General features: G+C 53.0%; 1 protein-coding gene across 1 annotated transcript in view; it reads left to right on the top strand.

Moving 5' to 3' along the window:
* Positions 1–25414, top strand: part of LOC140454959 (E3 ubiquitin-protein ligase TRIM39-like) — a 58485-nt gene that overhangs the window by 24174 nt on the left and 8897 nt on the right. Inside the window, exons 3-4 of the mRNA XM_072549637.1 lie at positions 20514–20609; positions 24320–24550. Of these exons, the coding sequence (XP_072405738.1) occupies positions 20514–20609; positions 24320–24550 (327 nt within the window). The remainder of the gene's footprint in view (positions 1–20513; positions 20610–24319; positions 24551–25414) is intronic.

Below are 25414 nucleotides of genomic sequence, written 5' to 3'. Positions count from 1 at the left end.
ACCAAACCCAGCACCACCCCAAACCCTCTCTCATCCCCAAACCCAGCCCCACTCAAAACGCAGCACCACCCCAAACCCAACACCACCCCAAACTCACCCCCACCCCAAACCCAATGCCACACCAAACCCAGCACCACCCCAAACCCTTCCCTCACCCTCAAACCCGGCACCACCCCAAACCCAGCACCACCCTCAAACCCACCCTCACCCCAAACCCAAATCCCCAAACTCAAACCCAGCACCACCCCAAACCCAGCACCACCCCAAACCCAGCACCACCCCAAACCCAACCCCACCCCAAACCCAACCCCACCCCAAACCCAACCCCACCCCAAACCCAACCCCACCCCACCCCAAACCCAACCCCACCCCAAACCCAACCCCACACCAAACCCAGCACCACCCCAAACCTCTCTCACCCCAAAACCCAGCCCCACTCAAAACGCAGCACCACCCCAAACCCAACACCAGCCCAAACCCGGCACCACCCTCAAACCCACCCTCACCCCAAACCCAGCCCCACCCCAAACCTAAATCCCCAACCTCAAACCCAGCATCACCTCAAACCCAGCACCACCCCAAACCCAGCACCACCCCAAACCCACCCCCAACCTCAAACCCACTCCCACACCAAACCCAAATCTTCAACCCAAACCCAGCACCACACCAAACCCACCCCCACCCCCACCCCCACCCCCACCCCACCCTCACCTCCACCCAAACCCAGCACCACCCTCAAACCCACCCCACACCAAACCAAGCACCACCCCATACCCAAATCCCCAACCTCAAACCCAGCACCACCACAAACCCACCACCCCACAAACCCAGCACCACCCCAAACCCAGCCCCACCGCAAACACAACCCCACCCAAAACCCACCCCCAATCCAAACACATCCCAACACCAACCCCAAACCCCCCAACCTCAAACCCACCACAACAACCCAACACCCCACCCCAAACCCACCCCCACCCAAAACCCAAATCCCCAACCCCAAACCCAGCCCCACCCCAAACCCAGCACTCCACAAACCCACCACTCCACAAATCCACTACCACACCAAACCCACCCCCACCCAAAACCCACCCACGACCCCAAATGCTCCCCCATGCCAAATGCTCCCCCATGCCAAAAGCGCCCCCATGTCAAATGCACCCCCACGCCAAACCCACCCCCACACCAAACCCACCTTACCAAAGTCACCCCAACACCAAACCCAACCCCAGCCCATGCCCACCCTACCCCCATGCCAAACCCACCACCACAAGCCGTCCCCACCTAAATCCACCCCCAGCCCATACCCACCACCACACCAAACCCACCCCCACCCCACCCCCAACCCCAAACCTAGCACCACCCCAAACCTACCCCCACACCAACCCCACCCCAAACCCACCCGCAAACCAAACGCACCCCAACACCAACCCCACCCCAAACCCACCCCCAAACCAAACGCACCCCAACACCAACCCAAAACCCCCAACCTCAAACCCACTGCAACAACCCAACACCCCCACCCCAAACCCACCACCACACCAATCCCAACCTCAAACCCACCACAACAACCCAAACGCACCACCATCACAAACCCACCATCACCCCAAATCCACCCCCACCCCAAACACAGCACCACACCAAAGCCAAATCCCCAACCTCAAACCCAGTGCCACACCAAACCCACCACCACACCAAACCCAAATCCCCAACCTCAAACCCAGCACCACCTCAAACCCAGCACCACCTCAAACCCAGCACCACCTCAAACCCAGCACCACCTCAAACCCAGCACCACCTCAAACCCAGCACCACCTCAAACCCAGCACCACACCAAACCCAGCACCACCCCAAACTCAGCACCACCCCAAACCCACCCGCACACCAACCCACCACCACACCAAACCCACCCCCACATCAAACCCACCCCCACACCAAACGCACCACCACATCAAACCCACCCCCACACCAAACCCAGCACCACACCAAACCCAAACCCCCTACCTCAAACCAACCCCCACACCAAACCCAGCACCACACCAAACCCAAACCCCCAACCTCAAACCCACCCCCACACCGAACCCACCACCACATCAAACCCACCCCCACACCGAACCCACCACCACATCAAACCCACCCCCACACCAAACCCAGCACCACACCAAACCCAACCCCCCTACCTCAAACCAACCACCACACCATAATCAAACCCCCCACCTCAAACCCATCCACACACCAAACCCACCCCCACCACAAACCCACCAACACCCCAAGCCCACCACTACCACAAACCCTCCTCACCATCAAACCAACCCCACCCCAAACCCACCACCACACCAAACCCACCCCCACCCCACCAAACCCGCCCCCATGCCAAACCCGCCCCCACACCAAACCCACCCACTGCCTCAAACCCACCCCCACGCCAAACCCACCCGCACACCCAACCCACCATCATCCCAAACCCACCCCCACACCAAACCCACCCCCACTCCAAACCCACCACCCCCACTCCAAACCCACCACCCCCACCCAAACCCACCACCACACCAAACACACTCCCACTCCAAACCCACCCCCAACCCACCAAACCCACCCCAACACCAAACCCGCCCCCATGCCAAACTCGCCCCCCACCCCAAACCAAACCCACCCCCACGCCAAACTCACTCCCACATCCAACCCACCATCATCTCAAACCCACCCCCCCATTCCAAACCCACCCCCATGCCAAACCCACCACCACAAACCCTCCCCCCAAACCAACCCCCAGCCCATAGCCCCCACCATGCCAAACCCACCCCCACCCCAAACCCAGCACCACTCCAAACCCACCCCCACACCAACCCCGCCCCAAATCCACCACAACACTAAACCCACCACAACAACCCAACACCCCACCCCAAACCCACCACCACACCAAACCCACCACCACACCAAGCCCAAACCATCACAACAACCGAACAACACAACCCCAAACCCACCACCACACCAACCCCGAACCCAACAACCCCAAACCCGCCACCACACCAACCCCAAACCCACCACCACACCAACCCTGAACCCAACAACCCCAAACTCACCACCACACCAACCCAGAACCCAACAACCCCAAACCCACCACCACACCAACCCCGAACCCAACACCACACCAACCCTAAACCCACCGCCACACCAACCCTGAACCCAAAAACCCAAACTCACCACCACACCAACCCAGAACCCAACAACCCCAAACTCACCACCACACCAACCCAGAACCCAACAACCCCAAAACCGCCACCACACCAACCCCGAACCCACCACCACACCAACACAGAACACAACAACGCCAAACTCACCACCACATCAACTCCGAACCCAACACCACACCAACCCCAAACCCACCACCACACCAACCCAGAACCCAACAACCCCAAACCCAACACCACACCAACCCCAAACCCACCACCACACCAACACAGAACCCAACAAACCCAAACCCACCACAACAACCGAACAACATAACCCCAAACCCACCAGCACACTAACCTCAAACCCACCACCTCCCATCCCAAAACCCCCTCCCCAAACCCACTATCTCCCACCCCAATGCCACCACACCAAACCTACCACCTCCCATCCCAACACCCCCACCCCAAACCCAACACCACACCAACCCCGAACCCACCAACCCCAAACCCACCACCACACCAACCCCGAACCCAACACCACACCTACCCCAAACCCACCACCACACCAACCCAGAACCCAACAACCCCAAACCCACTACCACACCAACCCAGAACCCATCAACCCCAAACCCACCATCACACCAACCCCAAACCCAACAACACCAAAACCGCCACCACACCAACCCTGAACCCAACAATCCCAAACCCACCGCCACACCAACCCAGAACCCAACAACCCCAAACCCGCCACCACACGAACCCCGAACCCAACGCCACACCAACCCCAAACTCACCACCACACCAACCCTGAACCCACCACCACACCAACCCCGAACCAAACATCACACCAACCCCAAACCCGCCACCACACCAACCCCGAACCCAACAACCCCAAACCCGCCACCACACCAACACCGAACCCAACAATCCCAAACCCACCACCACACCAACCCCGAACCCAACACCACACCAACCCCAAACCCACCGCCACACCGACCCAGAACCCAACAACCCAAACCCGCCACCACACCAACCCAGAACCCAACACCACACGAACCCCGAACCCAACGCCACACCAACCCCAAACTCACCACCACACCAACCCTGAACCCACCACCCCACCAACCCCGAACCAAACACCACACCAACCCCAAACCCACCATCACACCAACCCCAAACCCAACATCCCCAAACCCGCCACCACACCAACCCCGAACCCAACAATCCCAAACCCACCACCACACCAACCCCGAACCCAATGCCACACCAACCCCAAACCCACCGCCACACCAACCCAGAACCCAACAACCCCAAACCCGCCACCACACCAACCCAGAACCCAACACCACACGAACCCCGAACCCAATGCCACACCAACCCCAAACCCACCACCACACCAACCCAGAACCCAACAACCCCAAACTCACCACCACACCAACCCCAAACTCACCACCACACCAACCCTGAACCCACCACACCAACCCAGAACCCAACAACCCCAAACTCACCACCACACCAACCCCAAACCCACCACCACACCAACCCAGAACCCAACAACCCCAAACTCACCACCACACCAACCCTGAACCCACCATCACACCAACCCCGAACCCAACAACCCCAAACCCACCACCACACCAACCCAAAACCCAACAACCCCAAACTCACCACCACACCAACCCCAAACCCACCACCACACCAACCCAAAACCCAACAATCCCAAACCCACCACCACACCAACCCAGAACCCAACAACCCCAAACTCACCACCACACCAACCCCGAACCCACCACCACACCAACCCAAAACCTAACAATCCCAAACCCACCACCACACCAACCCAGAACCCAACAACCCCAAACGCGCCACCACACCAACCCCAAACCCACCACCACACCAACCCCAAACCCAACACCATACCCACCACCACACCAACCCAGAACCCATCAACCCCAAACCCACCACCATACCAACCCCGAACCCAACAACCCCGAACCCAACAACCCCGAACCCACCACCACACCAACCCCGAACCCACCACCACACCAACCCCGAACCCACCACCACACCAACCCCGAACCCAACACCACACCAACCCCAAACCCACCAGCACACCCACCCCAAACCCAACCATCCCAACACTCTCCATCCACAATCCCACCAAGGTCAGTCCTCTCAAGGATGTCGTGGAGGTCTACAAGGTACACCCGGCACCACCACCCTAAACCCCCCAACCCCAATCATCTCCTCCACCCTCATTCCCAGTGAGATCAGCTCCCTCAAGGATGTCACAGAGGTCTACAAGGTACCCTCACCCCAAACCCACCACCACACCAAATCCAACCATCCCACCACTCCCCCCATCCCACTACGATCAGCCCCCAAAGGATATTGCCGATATCTACAAGGTGCACACGCCATCCCCCCCCACCACCCCATCCCCATCCCACCTGGCCGCACCCCCCCACCATCACTCTCACTCCACTCACCACTACACACCCATCTCAACCCCACCACCACCTCACATCCCCTACTCCACCACCTCACCCCCATCCCAACCCCACACTACCCTCACCCATCCCACCACCTCACTCCCCATCACACCACCCCATACCCTCATCACCCCACGCCCATTCCAGCCCCACACTACCCCACCCTCCCATCCTACCACCCACTCCCCATCTCTGATGAAGTAATGTCCTCTAAAGAGAGACTGAGGTCTTCAGGTTTATGTTCACACAGTCAACAGGGAACCCTCCCCACTCCCCATCCCAACACCCGCTCCCAACCTCTGATGAAGGAGAGTCTCACCAAGAGAATTAAAAACCACATCACACCAGGTTATAGTCCAAACAGTCCTAACTGATGTAGAAGCTGTACTCCAAAAGCTCGTACTTTCAAATAAACCTGTTGGGACGATAACCTGGTGTCGTGTGGTTTTTAACTTTGTCCACCCCAGTCCGACACCGGCACCATCATGGCTTGTAAACAGAGAGTGAGTTCCTTTGATCTACACTCACAGAGTCAGCAGGCTCCCCACACCTCTGATGAAGGGCTGTCCCATAAATGGAGACGGACGCCTTCAGGTCTATGTTCACAAAGTCATCCCTTCGGTCCAACCTGTCCTTGCCAACCAGATACCCCAAATAAATCTAATCCCATTTGCCAGCATTTGGCCAAATCCCTCTCAACCCTTTCTATTCATGTATCCATCCAGATGCCTTATAAATACTGTAATTGTACCAGCCTCCACCACTTCCTCTGGCAGCTCATTCCATACATGTACCATCCTCTGCGTGGAAAAAGATGTCTCTTGAGTCCCTTTTATATCTTTCCCCTCTCACCCTAAACCTATGCCCTCTCAATTTGGACTCCCCTACCCTGGGGAAAAATCCTTGTCCATTTACCCTATCCATGCCCCTCATGATTTTATAAACCTCTATAAGGTCACCCCTCAGCCCTTGCCGCTCCAGGGAAAACAGCCCCAGCCTGTTCAGCCTCTCCCTGTAGCTCAGATCCTCCAACCCTGGCAACATCCTTGTAAATCTTTTCTGAACCCTTTCAAGTTTCACAACATCTTTCCAATAGGAAGGAGACCAGAATTGCACGCAATATTCCAACAGTGGCCTGACCAATGTCCTGTACAGCCGCACCATGACCTCCCAACTCCTGTACTCAGTGCAATGACCAATAAAGGAAACCATACCAAGCAACAAGGAACCCTGCCCTACAACCTTTTATCCCAGAGATGAAGGTGTGTCTGATAAAGTCTTCAGATCGATATTCATAGAGTCGGACAGTATGGAAACAGACCTTTTGCTCCAACCAGTCCATGCCTAACATAATCCAAACTAAACTAATCCCATTGCCTGCTCCTGGCCCATTCCACTTCAGGTACTTGTCCAAATGTCTTGTAAATGTTACTTGTACCCACCACTTCCTCAAGAGGCTCATTTCACACACGAACCACACTCTGTATGAAAGGGTTTGCCCGTCAGGTTTTTTAAAAATCTATCTCCTGTTACCTTAAGAATGTGCCCCCGAGTCTTGAAATTCCCCATCCTCGGGAAAAGATACCTTTCTTTAACTCCATCTAAACCCCTCAGCATTTCATAAACTTTGATTAGGTCACCTCTCAACTTCCTACTCTCCAGTGAAATTTGATTTGATTTATTGTAGTCACGTGTACCTAAGTACAGTGAGAAGCTTTGTTTTGTGAGCAGGACAGGCAGATTATAGCAAAGAGATACAGATCATAGGGTGCTTAGACAGAGGGAACCATACAGGGTTTCAGTTGCACAGGAGGTACATAAAGCAAGACCAACATTATTTCAAGTTCGAGAGGTCCATTCAGCAGGGGTGTGTCTGTGTGAGTGTGTCTGTGTGAGTGTGTCTGTGTGAGTGTGTCTGTGTGAGTGTGTCTGTGTGAGTGTGTCTGTGTGAGTGTGTCTGTGTGAGTGTGTCTGTGTGTGAGTGTGTGTGTGTGAGTGTGTGTGTGTGAGTGTGTGTGTGTGAGTGTGTGTGTGTGAGTGTGTGTGTGTGAGTGTGTGTGTGTGAGTGTGTGTGTGTGAGTGTGTGTGTGAGTGTGTGTGTGAGTCTGTGAGTGTGTGCGTGTATATACGTGTGTACAGACCTCCGTACCTTCTGCCTGATGGAAGAGGTTGCAGTAGATCGTTACTGGGGTGGGAGGGGTCGTTGATAAAGCTAACAGCCTTTCCGGGACAATGAGAAGTGTAGATGGAGTCCATGGATGGGAGGTTGGCTTCTGCGATGGTCTGGGCTGTGCACACAACCTTCTGTAGTTTGGTCCAGTCCTGGGCAGAGCAGTTACCAGACCAGGCTGTTATCCACCCAGACAGTCTGCTTTCGATGGTGCATCTCTAAGTTCTCAAGATTTAGGAGAGTGAGAGGAGATCTAAGGGAGGTGTGAGTGCTGGTGGGGACTGACAAAGTCAACGTGGAGTGGATGTTTTTTTTAATTTTATTAACCAAATTACAAAACACAGTTTACAAAAAACAGTTAACATTTACAGCTGTTTACAACAGCAATTTTACAAGGGAGAGGAGCAGCAAAGCTAGGCACCAAACCCTACCATTCAAACAGTTTATAGGGAGAGGAGGACAAACCCCAAATCCCAGTTCCACATATAAGGTCAGCGACAATGACATTTGTACATAAAAGCCAACCCAGTTACATAAACAGTGTACAATACAGACCCAGCAAGTCCCCGTCTGGAGTGGATGTTTTCTTGTGTGGGGCTATCTAGAATGAGAGGCCATCGTTTCCCAATGACGAGGAGCAGGTTTGAAACAGACACGAGGAGAAATGACTTCTCTGGAATTTCACCGCCCCAGAGGGTGGTGGATGCTGGGGCGTTGAGCAAGTTTAAGGAGGAGGTAGACAGATTTTTAATTAGCAATAGGTTGAAGGGTTATGGAGAGCGGGGATGAGAGTGGAGTTGAGGCTGAGATGAGATCAGCCATGGTCGTGTCAAATGGCAGGACAGGCCCGAGGGGGTGGACGGTCTACTCCTGCTGCTAGTACAAAGTGAGGACTGCAGATGTTGGAGATCAGAATCGAGAGGGTGGGGGGGCTGGAAAAGCACAGCAGGGTCAGGCAGCGTCTGAGGAGCAGGAGAGTCGACAGTTTGGGCATAAGCCTTTCATCAGGTCATCCCAGCACCACAATCTTGACTCCTGCTGCTAGTTTGTTATGTTTTTGTGATGAGCCACTGCACAGTTGGAGGCAGCTCTGTGCTGTCAGAAGGTGGTCAATGCTGAGGGAGCAGACAAACATGTGAAATAGCATGAGAGGTATATACTATCATTCTGTGACTCACTCATCAGAACACCCAAATTCTTCCCCGCCTTGGAGAAGTCTGCACTTTTTCTCCATTTAAATAATTCTTTGCAAGTTCTCCCTCTCCCTCTCTCTCTCTCTCTCTCTCTCTCTCTCTCTCTCTCTCTCTCTCTCTCTCTCTCTCTCGAGGACAAACACTCACCTTGCTTCCTCTTTTCCCTTTTAGGAAGCTGTGGAAACTCTTGCTATCCATTTTTTCCATTTCTAGCTTCTCTAATTTGTTCTTCCAAACAGGTTAAAGTGAACAACCTCAAATTTGTCCACATAATACTCCATGTACCAGATTTTTGGCCATTCATACAACCTCTCTCTAGCTATCTAGCGGTTAATAGCTAGCGGTGGTGCAGTGGTTAGCGCTAGTGCCTTGCGACATTAGGGGCCTGGGTTTGATTCCAGCCTTCGGTAACTGCCAGTGTCGAGTTTGTCTGTTCTCCCTATGTCTGCATGGGTTTCCTGTGAGTTCTCTGGTTCCCTCTCACAGTCCAAAGGTGTGCAGATTAAGTGGATTGACCATGCTAAGTGGCTGTTTTATCGTCCGGCAATGTGCTGCTGTAAGAAAAAAAGCTCAAACGCATTCTAAAACTCCGCGTCCAGGCTGCTACTGCTAATCTGATTTTTCCGATTGATGTATCAATTAAAGTCATCCACAATTATTGCCATCTCTTTATTCCAATATTCCTTCTTGTATACTTTGTCCCAGATATAGTTAGGGGGCCTGTAAGGTACTCCCACCTGTGACTCCTTCCCCACACTAATCCTCATCTCCACCTGAGCTGCTCCTACACCTTGGTGTCTTAAACCGTGGTCAACTCTAGCAATTACACAAATGCCCTCCTTGATTAGCAGAGCTACACCTCCACCTTTAACTATTTTACTAGTCTTCTTCAATGTCATATATTCCCAATCCTTTGCCATCTTGAAATAATATCTCAGAAATGGCTACCAGATTGTATTTCTCTCCTTACGTGTGTACTCGTAATTGATTTGTTTTAAACGTGTGTTGCAAACATTCAGATACACAGGCTTTTGTGTAGATTTTTAATTATCGTTGTAGATTTGTGCACTTGTTCTTTACTGTGTTCTACACCTGCACACACACAGCATGGGTCGGAAGCAGAGTCATTTGGGATATTTAAGTGACTGATGGACATGGACAGCAGTGAGTTGAGGGGTGCGTCTGTTACTAAATTTTACGCTAGGATTAAATCTCGGCACAACATCGTGGGCCAAAGAGCCTGTTCTGTGCTAGACTTTTCTATGTTCTATGGGTGTGGGGGAATAAATAAGCATGACCACTGTCGGGCAGTAGTGTGGGGGTTACGTCATAGGCAAAAATAGTAAGGGGATTTAGAATCTTCTAAAATAAAATTAACCAGGAGCTTAGAATCTCCTCAGTAAAAATTTTTTTTAAAAAAACAGGAGTGTCAGGGGTTCTGGTCACTCTGGGGCCTGGCTCTGAGGGAGCTGGATCAGTGTCAAGGGCTCTCTACATGTAAATAAAGGGTAACATGATGATGGGAAACTGGCCCCTATGAGGTGGTGACGAGAGAAAAAAAAATGCTTCTGAAGAAATTTACTCGCCACTGTCATCTTTGAGTTAGGGGCAAGCATTTCTGTCATTATGCCCTTATTTGGGAAGATTGACTTGTTGGATCCTGCTGTTGAAGACTGAGCCCAGTATGTGCAAAGAATGCACCATTTTCTAAGGGCACGTGAAAAGCAACGAGTAATTCTCCTGACAGCTTGCGGACCTGCAGCTTTTTCAGTTATTAGGAGCCCGGCGTTTCCTGAGGCACCAGATACTAAAACCTTTCAAGAGTGGATGGATATAGTTAAAGGAATATTGTGACCAGAAGCTGCCTCGGATTCTGAGATGCGATTGGTTTTACTCGGCAGTTCGAGAACTAGAGGAATCTGTTTCGGGATTTGTGATAATGTTGCGACGACTGGCAGAGGCCTGTGACTTTGATTTAACCCTTAATGAAATGCTGACATATTGTTTGGTATGTGGGATTAACAATATAACCATGCGAAAGCGCGTACTAGCTGAAGCCCAACTCGATTTCAAACAGGCACTACCACTGGCCTTGACATCGGAAAATGGGAGAAGTATGAGTTACTGGGCATTCCGATGAAAGTGGACAGCCTCACTGGTCTGACTGAGTTTGGGGGGACATGATGAGTGAAGACAATGACACAGCCTCACTCAGCACATATCCTGAACAGGGGGGGGGGGGACTCTGGGTCAGCCCACAGCAAAACCCCAAAGCAAAGCCAAGCCTCCACCAAAGAGCTAACGTTTTCTTCAGGATCCAGGCCAGGAGGCTGTTGGAGCAGCTGTAGGCCGTGCAGACCTGAGACAGTGAAAGAGTCCCACACGACCTGAATTGAGTAAGAGAACTCATACACCGGTTATCCAAGAGAGAGTGCACACCCTCGCAGGCCCAGCTCCATCTGGCTTGGAACAGTTACATCGCTTAGCAACCTCCAACTCAGAACCAATCAAAATTAACGTCTGGTTAACTGGTCACCCGGTTCTAATGGAGGTTGAGACCAGTGCAGGTGTGACTGGTTCACAGAACCAGTCCTTAACAAAATTCCCTCTGGACTCCAACCCTTATGTTTGTGTAAGACCTCGGGAGCCATTACAGATGAAGGGGACAACTTGGTCCCGGTCTCTTAGGGGAAGCAGCTTGTTCAGTTCCCACTGATTGTAGTAAAAGGCCCCGGCTCCAGGCTTGATGGGGCAACGTTGGTTGAGAAAGATTCACCCTGATTGGCTCAACATCTTTCGCTTAGGAAACGGCTGCTTGAGTGAACTAAATATCTGCTAGTTTTTTCAGGAAGGCCTGGGGACTATCAGGGGAGCCAAGGGCAGCTGGTGCTGTTGACCAGGAAGCAATTCCCCAATCCTGCAAGGCCCCGCCCAGGAGCCTCTTGCCTTACGGGCAAACGTAGAGGCAGAAACCTGGAGGCTGGAGTCATCAAACCGGGCTGGTTTGTGGATTGGGCAGCACTGATCATACCGATTGTAAAGTCTGACGGGTCGGTTCGCCTTTGTGGGGATTTTAAGTGAATGCTAAACTGCTTCTCGTGGCTGGATAAATACCCAATCCCTCACATAGAGGATTATACCCAAAGCTGGGGGCTATCCATGACCAAGCTGAACATGAGCCATGTGTACCTGGGGTTAGATGAGGATTCCCTGAAGTTGGCTATCATTAATACCCATTAGGGTTTGTACCAGTATATGAGACTGCCAGTTGGGGTATCATCAGCCTATGCTATTTTCCAGTGGACGATGAAGAATATTTTACAAGGTCTACCCCAGGTCACCATTAATATGCTAATAACCAGGAAGACCAATAAGGAGCACTGAGAGAACTTGGACGTAGTACTTAGACATTTCTCCAAGGCAGGGGTATGCCTCAGGAGGGGGAAGTGTGTGTTCCAGGCACCCAGTGTCGATTAGACTCGGTTACACCCATTGGCATAAAAAGTGAGGGTGATTAATGGTGTCCCGGTTCCCAGATCTTGGGACTTTCCTTGAGCTGGTGAATTAATACAGAAAATTCATAGGTAACCTGGCCCCCATCCTGGCACCCTTCTATCAGCCACTGAGAGAAAGGGTCAGCCTTGGGAATGTTCTCATAGCTAAGGGAAGTGGCGAAACAACGATCATCATCCAAGGTGTTGGCCCGCGATGCGATGTCCCCCCCCTGATGGTATCAGGGTGGCGTTGGCCCTCAGATGACCCAATGGAGAGGCACGCCCGATAGCGTAATCTCCTGCGACTTTGGATGGTGCAGAGTGCCAGTACGGTCAGATAGAGAAGGAGGGTTTGGCGGTCATCTTTTGGTGCGAGAACGTTCCTCCAATACCTTGACAATACCATTGGCACGGTGGCACAGTGGGTGAGCACTGCTGCCTCACAGCGCCAGGGACCCGGGTTTGATTCCAGCCTCGGGCAGACTGTCTGTGTGCACATTCTCCCCCGTGTCTGGGTGGGTTTCCTCCGGGTGCTCCTGTTTCCTCTCACAGTCCGAAGACGTGCAGGTTGGAGTGAGTTGGCCGTGCTAAATTGTCCCGTAGTGTTAGGTGCATTAGTCAGGGATAAATGTAGTGGAATGAATCTGGTTGGGTTACTCTTCAGAGGGTTAGTGTGGACTTGTTGAGCCGAAGGGCCTGTTTTCAAAGTGCAGGGACTCTATTCTATTCTATTGTAACACCACCCAGGAGGACAGTGGCAAAAGCACATGACTTGAGCCAGCTCCCACTAGCAGATACACAACCAATGGTACCACCACTGGATGCGTTCACTCTGGTTTTAGACTTTCTGGACACGACTCTGGTCACTGCTGACCTTATCAAACCGTGGAGACAAAAACATCCCATCCTGGTGTAACCAAAACAGTTGGCAGCGATAGGGAAAGGGAAAGGGCCGTCCCAACCGGGATTGAAACCCTCCTGGACCCGGCAAGACCACACCCCGCCGTAGAGGACGCCATCTTCTTCCCGGGAAGCGAGGGCCATCGTCGCTGCCGGATACCGGCAGAACTCCACCTTGGGTTTCCGACCCGCGGATGTTGGCGGGAGGTTGTGACCACCCCGCGGCCGAGGTTGGATGCAGGCACGGCCGCGGTGCCGGGGCAGTGCCCGGAGTGCCAACGGGGAGCGCAGATTAGCGCCAGCAGCTCCCCCACATTCGTGGGAATGGCCAGGTAGTAATCCTTTGACTGGGTTACACGTTGACTATGCCAGTCTTGTCATGGGCTCAACATTCTTAGTCATCCACATGAAGTGGTTGGATGTGAGTGCAGTTCATTTGGCAAACATGGGAACGGTTCATAGAAAAGCCGTGAGTATCTTTTGCAATACATGGGCTCCTGGAGGTGTTGGTCACAGACAATGGGTCATCACTAACCAGCACGGGGACTTTGAGTATTTCCTCAAGTCCACATATAATGACAGCTCCATACCATGCAGCGTCCAATTGTCTGGCAGAAATAGCAGTCCAAACGTTGAAGGTGGGCTGAAAGAAGCAGCCTACAGATTCATTAGATACCAAACTGTCTCCTCTTTGGTTATAGAACCATCCCTCATGCAACAACAGAGATGGCTCCTGCAGAAGACCCCTCACCAGGTTCAACCCGATCGTCCCTGACCTTGGGGAAGGCTGGAATGACTTCAGGAACGCCAACACCAGACAAGACTCCGCTAAGCAGCACGGTGGCACTGTGGTTAGCACTGCTGCCTCACAGCGCCAGAGACCTGGGTTCAATGTCTGCATGGAGTTTGCACATTCTCCCCGTGTCTGCGTGGGTTTCCTCCGGGTGCTCTGGTTTCCTCCCACAGTCCAAAAATGTGCAGGTCAGGGTGAATTGACCATGCTAAATTGCCCATAGTGTTAGGGGCAGGGGTAAAGTGTAGGGGAATGGGTCTGAGTGGGTTGCGCTTCGGCGGGTCGGTGTGGACTTGTTGGGCCGAAGGGCCTGTTTCCACACTAAGTAATCTAATCTAATCTAAGCGAGAGACATGGCTCGCTACAGGGGACAAAGCCCAGTGTTGAAACCAGGGGGCTGGCCTGGCCAAGGTTAACGCAAGGTCGCATGACGTGGTCCCGAACGAGCATGTGGACCACACGAAAGCTGCAACCTGGCCAAACGGGGCAGGAGTGTAACATTCCCCGGCCCCTCAGACCAGCCTGAGGGAAGGCTATCGGAATCCCGGCCTCTCCGTCCGGCAATGAAGGAACATCGGAATCTGGGCAGGGCACAGCAGATGTTGCAGCCTCGATGCCTTGACCCACCCCGACGAAGGGGGTGAATTTCTTTCCAAAGCAGTTTGGCCACAAGGCGCCCGGAGGTCCCTTGTCCGAGGCTGGGTCGGAGGAAACGGGCCCATAATGAAAACGCCCCAGGAGGAGCTAGAAGAGAAAGAACAGCTCTTCGCCCCCGGACCCAAAGGGGAGTGGGGGTGTAGTAATTGTAACGTGGACAGCCAGGTGGTTCTCAGAGAATATGAGTTCCCTGATTGGGGCTGTTAATCTGTTCCAGTTGGAGAGCCCTGGCTGACAGGAATGTTGATACCTTTAGGGAGAGTTGGGAACCGTGGTGACAGGAGTACTTTATTCCTCCCCCCACCCCCATTTCTATTTTGATTTAGTCCCTCCCCTCCCCTTCACCATTTGACGTAGGTATTGCTCGCTCTGGGCTGTGCTTGTCACTGATTCTTTGGTCGTACGGGTGACTTTTGCAGTGGTGGAATATTACCAAAGTTAATTTCACTTGGTGTTATCACTGTGTCTTACGCCGACATCCACACACCCAAGGGTGCTGGGGAATATTAGCACTACTGCTGTATGGTAGTAGTGTGGGTGGGGGTGTGGGGGAAGAACAAGAACAAAGAATAAAAACATGGGACTTAAAATCTCCTCAGTTCAGGGGAAAAAAAGAATAAACAGGAGTGTGAGAGGTTCGGTTCACTCTGAGAGCTGACTCTGAGGGAGCCAGATCACTATCAAGGACTCTCTACATGTAAATGAAGGGTGAATTAGCAACAGGATATTGGCCTTCTTGGAATCATTTCAAGAAACAGTTCTGTTCATTTACAAATAGTAGCAAAGCCTTAACCATTTACCAGAAACACCCCAATCAGCGAGCTCATTTCTCTGCAATACAGCAAGAAACACTTCCAAATGGCTCCAACAAATGTAGCTCTGTCTCTGGCTCCTTTAGTCCTCTGCTCCTCTGGGATGTTCACTGCCTGTCCCAGGTGCCACATCTTTCCTGCTCCTTACAGCGAGACTGCCTGATCTTCATTCACTTGCTCCTGCCACACTGTCAGAGGGTCAGTACTGAGGGAGTGCTGCACTGTCAGGGGGTCAGTACTGAGGGAGAGCCGCACTGTCAGAAGGTCAGTACTGAGGGAGTGCTGCACTGGCAGAGGGTCAGTACTAAGGGAGTGTTACACTGTCAGGGGGTCAGTAGTGAGGGAGTGTTACACTGTCAGGGGGTCAGTACTGAGGGAGTGCTGCATTGTCAGAGGGTCAGTACTGAGGGAGTGCTGCACTGTCAGAGGGTCAGTACTGAGGGAGTGCCGCACTGTCAGAGGGTCTGTACTGAGGGAGTGTTACACTGTCAGGGGGTCAGTACTGAGGGAGTGCCGCACTGTCAGAGGGTCAGTACTGAGGGAGTGCTGCATTGTCAGAGGGTCAGTACTGAGGGAGTGCTGCACTGTCAGAGGGTCAGTACTGAGGGAGTGCCGCACTGTCAGAGGGTCAGTACTGAGGGAGTGCTGCACTATCAGAGGGTCTGTACTGAGGGAGTGCTGCACTATCAGAGGGTCAGTACTGTGAGGGAGTGCCGCACAGTCAGAGGGTCAGTACTGAGGGAGTGCCGCACTGTAAGAGGGCCAGTACTGAGGGAGTACCGCACTGTCAGAGGGTCAGTACTGAGGGAGTGCCACACTGTCAGAGGATCAGTACTGAGGGAGTGCCGTACAGTCAGAGGGTCAGTACTGAGGAAGTGCCACACTGTCAGAGGGTCAGTACTGAGGGAGTGCCGCACTGTCATAGGGTCAGTACTGAGTGAGTGCTGCACTGTCAGAGGGTCAGTACTGAGGGAGTGCCGCACTGTCAGAGGGTCAGTACTGAGGGAGTGCCACACTGACAGAGGGTCAGTACTGAGGGAGTGCCGCACTGTCAGAGGGTCAGTACTGAGGGAGGGCCGCGCTGTCAGCGGGTCAGTACTGAGGGAGTGCCACACTGACAGAGGGTCAGTACTGAGGGAGTGCCGCACTGTCAGAGGGTCAGTACTGAGGGAGGGCCGCACTGTCAGAGGGTCAGTACTGAGGGAGTGCCACACTGACAGAGGGTCAGTACTGAGGGAGTGCCGCACTGTCAGAGGGTCAGTACTGAGGGAGTGCCGCACTGTCAGAGGGTCAGTACTGAGGGAGTGCTGCACTGTCAGAGGTTCAGTACTGAGGGAGTGCCGCACTGTCAGAAGGTCAGTACTGAGGGAGTGCTGCACTGTCAGAGGGTCAGGACTGAGGGAGTGTTACACTGTCAGGGGGTCAGTACTGAGGGAGTGTCGCACTGTCAGAGAGTCAGTACTGAGGGAGTGCCACACTGACAGAGGGTCAGTACTGAGGGAGTGTTACACTGTCAGAAGATCAGTACTGAGGGAGGGCCGCACTGTCAGAGGGTCAGTACTGAGGGAGTGCCACACTGACAGAGGGTCAGTACTGAGGGAGTGCTGCACTGTCAGAGGGTCAGTACTGAGGGAGTGCCGCACTGTCAGAGGGTCAGTACTGAGGGAGTGCCGCACAGTCAGAGGGTCAGTACTGAGGGAGTGCCGCACTGTCAGAGGGTCAGTACTGAGGGAGTGTCGCACTATCAGAGGGTCAGCACTGAGGGAGTGCCGCACTGTCAGAGGGTCAGTACTGAGGGAGTGCCACACTGTCAGAGGGTCAGTACTGAGGGAGTGCGGCACTGTCAGAGGGTCAGTACTGAGGGAGTGCCACACTGTCAGAGGGTCAGTACTGAGGGAGTGTCGCACTGTCAGAGGGTCAGTGCTGAGGGAGTGCTGCACTGTCAGAGGGTCAGTACTGAGGAAGTGCCACACTGTCAGAGGGTCAGTACTGAGGGAGAGCCCCACTGTCAGAGGGTCAGTACTGAGGGAGTGCCTCACTGTCAGAGGGTCGGTGCTGAGGGGGTGCCGCACTGTCATAGGGTCAGTACTGAGGGGGTGCCGCACTGTCAGAGGGTCAGTACTGAGGGAGTGCCGCACTGTCAGAGGGTCAGTACTGAGGGAGTGCCGCACTGTCAGAGGGTCAGTACTGAGGGAGAGCCGCACTGTCAGAAGATCAGTATGAGCGAGTGTTACACTGTCAGAAGGTCGGTACTGAGGGGGTGCCGCACTGTCAGAGGGTCAGTACTGAGGGAGTGCCGCACTGTCAGAGGGTCAGTACTGAGGGAGTGCCGCACTGTCAGAGGGTCAGTACGGAGGGAGTGCTGCACTGTCAGAGGGTCAGTACTGAGGGGGTGCCGCACTGTCAGAAGTTCAGTACTGAGGGAGTGCTGCACTGTCAGAGGGTCAGTACTGAGGGAGAGCCGCACTGTCATAGGGTCAGTGCTGAGGGAGTGCTGCACTGTCAGAGGGTCAGTACTGAGGGAGTGCGGCACTGTCAGAGGGACAGTACTGAGGGAGTGCCACACTGACAGAGGGTCAGTTCTGAGGGGGAGCCGCACTGTCAGAGGGTCAGTACTGAGGGAGTGCCGCACTGTCAGAGGGTCAGTACTGAGGGAGTGCTGCACTGTCAGAGGGTCAGTACTGAGGGAGTGTCGCACTGTCAGAGGGTCAGTACTGAGGGAGTGCTGCACTGTTAGAGGGTCAGTACTGAGGGAGTGCCGCACTGACAGAGGGTCAGTACTGAGGGAGTGTCGCACTGTCAGAGGGTCAGTACTGAGGGAGTGCTGCACTGTCAGAGGGTCAGTACTGAGGGAGTGTCGCACTGTCAGAGAGTCAGTACTGAGGGAGTGCTGCACTGTCACAGGGTCAGTACTGAGGGAGTGTCGCACTGTCAGAGAGTCAGTACTGAGGGAGTGTCGCACTGTCAGAGGGTCAGTACTGAGGGAGTGCTGCACTGTCAGAGGGTCAGTACTGAGGGAGTGTCGCACTGTCAGAGAGTCAGTACTGAGGGAGTGTCGCACTGTCAGGGGGTCAGTACTGAGGGCGTGCCGCACTGCCAGATGGTGAGTACTGAGGGAGTGCTGCACTGTCAGAGGGTCAGTACTGAGGGAGTGCCACACTGTCAGAGGGTCAGTACTGAGGGAGTGCTGCACTGTCAGAGGATCAGTACTGAGGGAGTGCCGCACAGTCAGAGGGTCAGTACTGAGGAAGTGCCGCACTGTCAGAGGGTCAGTACTGAGGGAGTGCCACACTGTCAGAGGGTCAGTACTGAGGGAGTGCCACACTGTCAGAGGGTCAGTACTGAGGAAGTGCCGCACTGTCAGAGGGTCAGTACTGAGGGAGTGCTGCATGTCAGAGGATCAGGACTGAGGGAGTGCCGCACTGTCAGAGGGTCAGTACTGAGGGAGTGCCGCACTGTCAGAGGGTCAGTACTGAGGGAGTGCCACACTGACAGAGGGTCAGTACTGAGGGAGTGCCGCACTGTCAGAGGGTCAGTACTGAGGGAGGGCCGCACTGTCAGAGGGTCAGTACTGAGGGAGTGCCACACTGACAGAGGGTCAGTTCTGAGGGGGAGCCGCACTGTCAGAGGGTCAGTACTGAGGGAGTGCCGCACTGTCAGAGGGTCAGTACTGAGGGAGTGCTGCACTGTCAGAGAGTCAGTACTGAGGGAGTGTCGCACTGTCAGAGGGTCAGTACTGAGGGAGTGCTGCACTGTCAGAGGGTCAGTACTGAGGGAGTGTTGCACTGTCAGAGAGTCAGTACTGAGGGAGTGTCGCACTGTCAGAGGGTGTCAGTACTGAGGGAGTGCCGCACTGTCAGAGGGTCAGTACTGAGGGAGTGTCGCACTGTCAGAGAGTCAGTACTGAGGGAGTGTCGCACTGTCAGGGGGTCAGTACTGAGGGCGTGCCGCACTGCCAGATGGTGAGTACTGAGGGAGTGCTGCACTGTCAGAGGGTCAGTACTGAGGGAGTGCCACACTGTCAGAGGGTCAGTACTGAGGGAGTGCTGCACTGTCAGAGAGTCAGTACTGAGGGAGTGCTGCACTGTCAGAGGGTCAGTACTGAGGGAGTGCTGCACTGTCAGAGGGTCAGTACTGAGGGAGTGTCGCACTGTCAGAGGGTCAGTACTGAGGGAGTGCCGCACTGTCAGAGCGTCAGTACTGAGGGAGTGCTACACTGTCAGAGGGTCAGTACTGAGGGAGTGCCGCACTGTCAGAGGGTCAGTACTGAGGGAGTGTCGCACTGTCAGAGAGTCAGTACTGAGGGAGTGTCGCACTGTCAGAGGGTCAGTACTGAGGGAGTGCTGCACTGTCAGAGGGACAGTACTGAGGGAGTGTAACTTTGCCACATGTTTAGGATGAAGACTTGCTTTTCCCGGTAAAAGATCCTTTAACCACCACTCTGAAGAAGAGCAAGGGCAGTTCCCTCCTTTGCTCTGGTTAATATTTTCCTCTGAAATTCCCAGAGTAAAAATATAATCTCACTGGTCATTGATGTCGCGGGATTGACAGACCCAATCGACTGCCTCTTTCCTACATACGTCAGTGACTGAATTTCAGGGGGAACACTCACTCTTCACACACTTTGGAGTTGCTGACTGAGATGTTCAAAATGGAGGGAGGAGCAGGGGTGAGAGTGTGGGAGTGGGCGGTGGTTTGTCACGGGATCCCAATTTTCCACTCCGGTTCCAACGATGCCGCACACCCAAATCCTGAAGCCTGCCCTGGGCTTTTCAAGGGGACTGTGCTGTTGTTTTTTTTAAACATCCTCTGTGTGTGCACTGTCCTTACAGGGGAAGCTGCAGGCCGCTGTCGATGCACTGAACAAGCAAGTGGACGAAATCTCCAACAGTCAGAGCAACCAGCAGGCCAACATAGCCGAGCTGAAGGTGAGGCACGTGATCCGGCCGCTGACCAGCTCTGGGTTCTGCTGTCAATGTCTGGCGGGCATGAGGTGGCCAATGGCTCCAGGTGGGGTGATGGCGAAATGGCCAGGCAGAGGGGCGAAGCCCAGGCCTACAACGTCAACAGGAAATTAAAACCAAGTTGGGAACTGGGGGTGGGGGGAAATGAAGGTGTTGCACTGGTAACCTCAATGGTCACGTAATCCAGAGGTTAATGCTCTCGGGGCAAGGGGTCAGCGACCCTGGCAACCGACGGGATTAAAGTTCAGTTCACAGACCCAGGATATTAAAGTGAGTCTCTATCGCGGTGACCGTGGCAACCGTCGTTGACCGACAGGTAGTTTTCCTGCAACGCGATGGTTGCGTTCTTGAGCAACCACCGCGTTGCAGAAAAATCGCGACTTGGAAACAGCGCTGGACGTGCTGGCGATGTTAATCGCGTCGCAGCTGACACACGCTTTCCAGGTTCGCGCTTTAGAAACGGCGTCCTTGATCCGCGCTGACGAAACGCACGTTGCCACAGAATGACCTGTGTTGTCGAAACCTGACTGAAACGAAGATGGAAAAAAAAGGCGTTGGGGAAACTCAACGGGTTCGGTGGCAAAAGAGAGAATAAGCAGAGTTAATGTCTCGGATCCGGTAACCCTTCTTTAAGACTGATGGTAGCGAGGAGAAGGTTGGTATCATGCAATAGATCATTGTATTCATTGGGTGTTGAAACAGGCCCAACAGGTCCGCACTGACCCTCCGAAGAGTATCCCACCGAGACCTATTCCCCTACCCTATTACTTGACATTTACCCCTGACTGATGGGCCTAATTTAGCATGGCTAACTCACCCTGGGCTGCACACTTTTGGACTGAGGGAGGAAACCCAACACAGACGGTCGCCAGAGGCTGGAATCGAACCCGGATCCCGGGCATTGCGAGGCAGCAGTGCTAACCACTGAGCCGCCTAAATATGCCGAAGCCTGGGGGAGAGGGAGGTATGGAATAAGTAATAGTGGAGACAGCGCCCACAGGCAGAGGAAGACAGTTAGGCAGACAAAAGGGTGGATAGTGGTAAGCCAGGTAGGAAGTGAAGCTGTTAATAGGGACCATGAGTAAGTGAAAATGAGCTGACTGTGCTGCAAATAGCTTCTAGGGGGGAGTGACTAGGGTTTCTGGACCTGTTTTGTCTGCTTGCTTGGTTTGTTGCTGAGAAATCAGTGGACTGTGTTCATGTGGTGGCTCGATAGAATCGTAGAATCCCTACAGTGTGAAAACAGGCCCTTCAGCCCAACAGATCCACACTTACCCTCGACTCATGCACCCCGACCTACACATCCCTGAACACGACAGACAACTTACAGTCCCTGACGCTGTGAGGCAGCAGTGCTAACCGCTGAGCCACCGGTGCTGCCCCAGGTAGATTAAAACGAGTCCCTGACTCAGTGAGTGCACGAGGACAACCCAGAACCCATCTGAGATCCCGGAGGGTGCAAGGAATGAGGGATGGGATATTCCCAGAAGGAAGATTCCCAGTGCCCTCTCCGATACCTTTCAGCGCAGGGAGAAGCAAGGGATTGCACTGGGGTGGACAGGTCAGAGGCTAAACGTGTGAGACAGTTTCCTGTTATTGGTCAGGGGTACTTTATATCATGAAAACAAGAATGGGAGAATGCCTAAGAAACTTCTGGATTAAAAGATCAATTATAAAGGTCCTGGGAACTCTCCCCCTTCACTATTAAGAAACGGTGGGATTTAGTCTCTGTGTTTTCGGATCCTGCTGCCCTCCATCTGGGACAAACAGTGCTCACCCTCTATCATTGAAGATGGTTGTGGCATCACACACAACGCTTTGAGTTCAGTGCCATGTGTTAAACATTAACCAGGCCGGTCTGAAAGCACAAAGTGCTGTTCCACATTGGACCCATGGACTGTCGAGTGTGGGAGAGACGTTTGCCATTGTGTTCAGTGGGTTACTTACTCCGGGGGAGAGATGAGCAGAGTCAAGGTCTCCAAACCAGTGCGTCTCTCTTCCTCAGCAGGGTTCTCGAGTTCTGGATAAGAGCCATCCGGACTCAAAACTTTAACTCTCTTTCCCTCTTCACAAATGCTGCCAGACCTGTTGAGTCTTTCCAGCATTTTCTGCACCTGGTTCAGGTTTCCAGCATCCCCAGCGTTTACAGTCACAGAGCCATACAGCACAGAAACAGACCCTTTGGCCCATCTTGTCCACTGGTTTTCCAAACAAAACTGGTCCCATTTGCTTACATTTGGTCCGTATCTCTCTAAATCTTTCCTATCTGTGTACCTATCCAAACATCTATTAAATGTACCTGCATTGATATTGCATCCTCTGGCAGCTTGTTCCATACACGTACCACCCTCTGTGTGAAAACACTGCTCTTTGGGTCCCTTGTAAATCTTTCCCCTCTCACCTTAAACCTTTGCCTTCTAGTTTTTGACTCCCGTACCCTGGGGACAACACGTTGGTTATTCACCCTGTGATTTTATAAACCTCTAAGGGGTCACCCCCTTAGCCTCTGACACTCCAGTGAAAAAGTGCCAGCCTATTCAGCCTCTCCTTATACCTCAAACTGTCCAACTCAGGTAACACCCTGCTAAATCTTCCCTGCACCCTTTCCAGTTTACTCACATCCTTCATATAGCAGCCATTCTAGACTTTTGCAAAGTGCTTTTTCCTTAGGATTGAATAGTTATTCCGGGTTTTACATTTTTTAAAAAAAATGCCAGAAATCTTTCTGGTAAGTATAACTCGGGGGGCAGTAAATCGGGGCACACGCAATTGGAAGGAGTTAATACAATCAACTTCACAAAACTTTCTCCTCATTGCAGAACCACAGTCCTGCCCTTAGCGTCTGCCCTTGTGGTTAATTCAGTGTCCGTGACACTTGGGATGAATTTCTGCTGTCCCTCCCGAATTACCCCCGGAACCTCCTGCCATTGCTGCTCCACCATCTTCGTTCCTTGACTCCCCTGTCCAATCAACTCAGGCCCGCCCCCCCTCCCTCATGTCCTTGTAGTTACCTTTACTCAGTTATAATCCCATTACATCTGATTCCAGCTCCTCCCCCTCACACTGCAGGGTGAATTCTAACGCATAACGGTCATCAGCTTGACAGAACAACCTCAGTTGTCCAAGCATCGGTTATCCGAATTTCGGATTATCTGAACAAGATCTCCAGGTCCCATAAAAACATTATCCATTATCTGAACAATCAGTTATCCAAACAATCAGTTATCCGAGTAAAATACTCCCTGCAGGTCTCTTTCAGATAACTGCGGTTGTTCTGGACTTAGTTATTCTGTGTTTGTTTACGTTAGTCTGGTGAGTGATCTACGTCAAGATTAGAGCGGTGCTGGAAAAGCACAACAGGTCAGGCAGCATCCGAGGAGCAGGAAAGTCAACGTTTCGGGCAAAAGCCCTTCAGCAGGAAGGATGAGTGATCTGTGCTCACTGGGCTTGACTATTAAGCTTGGATGATGAGACAGAGCAGAGCTAAACGGCGATGTTTGTGGAATTGGAGAAAGCATTGTTACTAAAACCAGTGCCCACTTTGAGACTACCTGGCACCGACACGTTGCTCTGAGGGAAATCAAATCAGTCTCAGACTGACCCGAGACTTGTGCCTCAGGATTTGTGAAGCTCACGTTTCCCCACTGGTCTGTGCTCTCTCTCTCTCTTCCCAGAAACAAGCTGACGCCATGAGGAAGAACATCGAGTCGGAGTTCGCCAAGCTGCGCCAGTACCTACGGGACGAGGAGAAGGTCCTGATGGGTAAGATTAAGAAGAAGGAAGACCACATCCTGCAGCAGCTGGAGGACAACCTCAAGGCTGTGTCGACAGAGAGGGCCATGCTGAATGAACGCATCATGGAGATACAGCAGAGGATGACAATGAAGGACGCCGAGATCCTCAAGGTAAGCCGCCGTTGTACCTCGGAGCGATGTCCAGACACGCCATCTGGGAAGGGTCGAGTTGAGGGCTTAATTTGGGCCAAACTTACTCCTGGGAATCGGTTTAGCTCAGCTGGCTGGATCATTGGTTTGCAGAGCAGTGTGACGCCAACTCCCATCACCGGTTTGAGGTTACCATGAAGGGCTCTCCTTCTTAACCTCTTCTCTCGCCTGAGGTCTGGTGGCCCTCAGGTTAAATCACCACCAGTCATTTCTCTCTCTCTGTAATGAGAGAGCAGTCCCGATGGTCTGGTAAGACTATGATGACATGACACCAACCTACTCTTGGTTTACTTCAGGGGGAGGTGCTGTTTGGGGGATTGGGTGGTAGTTAAAGCCCCTCTTATCATCTTAAGCTAAAATTACCCACCCCACCTCAGGATAAAGGGTCTGAGACGTGGTAGTGCTCATGGACATGTGGCCATACGCTAACGGGTTAGAGCCAGTTATAATCCAGAGACCAGTTCACCCTTACAAAGGGTCACAGGGAATCTCAATGGCTTGTGGGAGTCCAGGATGGACTAGAAGGTCCTAGTGGTGGTAGGGGGAGAGTTACAGGCCGCCCGCTAAACGGTGGTTAATCACGGGGGGGAGTGGTGGGGAGGAATTCACTCGAGCTGATGCCGGGAGGGGAATATTCCAGAAGGTTCCCCAGCTATAAATCCCAAGGGTCAACAGAATCCATGCAGTCAGTTGGATGTATTCTGGGGTGGGTCTTAGTGAGGGTTAGAGGTTGAATTTAGGCTCAGATGCTGAGGTTATCACAGCCTCGAGTTGGGAAGTGGATCCCATACTGCTGAGGTTGAATAAGGTTGAGCCAGGCCGATT

The sequence above is a fragment of the Chiloscyllium punctatum genome, chromosome 30 (assembly GCF_047496795.1).
Source record: "Chiloscyllium punctatum isolate Juve2018m chromosome 30, sChiPun1.3, whole genome shotgun sequence".
Taxonomy (NCBI): domain Eukaryota; kingdom Metazoa; phylum Chordata; class Chondrichthyes; order Orectolobiformes; family Hemiscylliidae; genus Chiloscyllium; species Chiloscyllium punctatum.
Note: the sequence above shows the minus strand (reverse complement) of the source record. Positions and strands in the feature narration are given on the sequence as shown.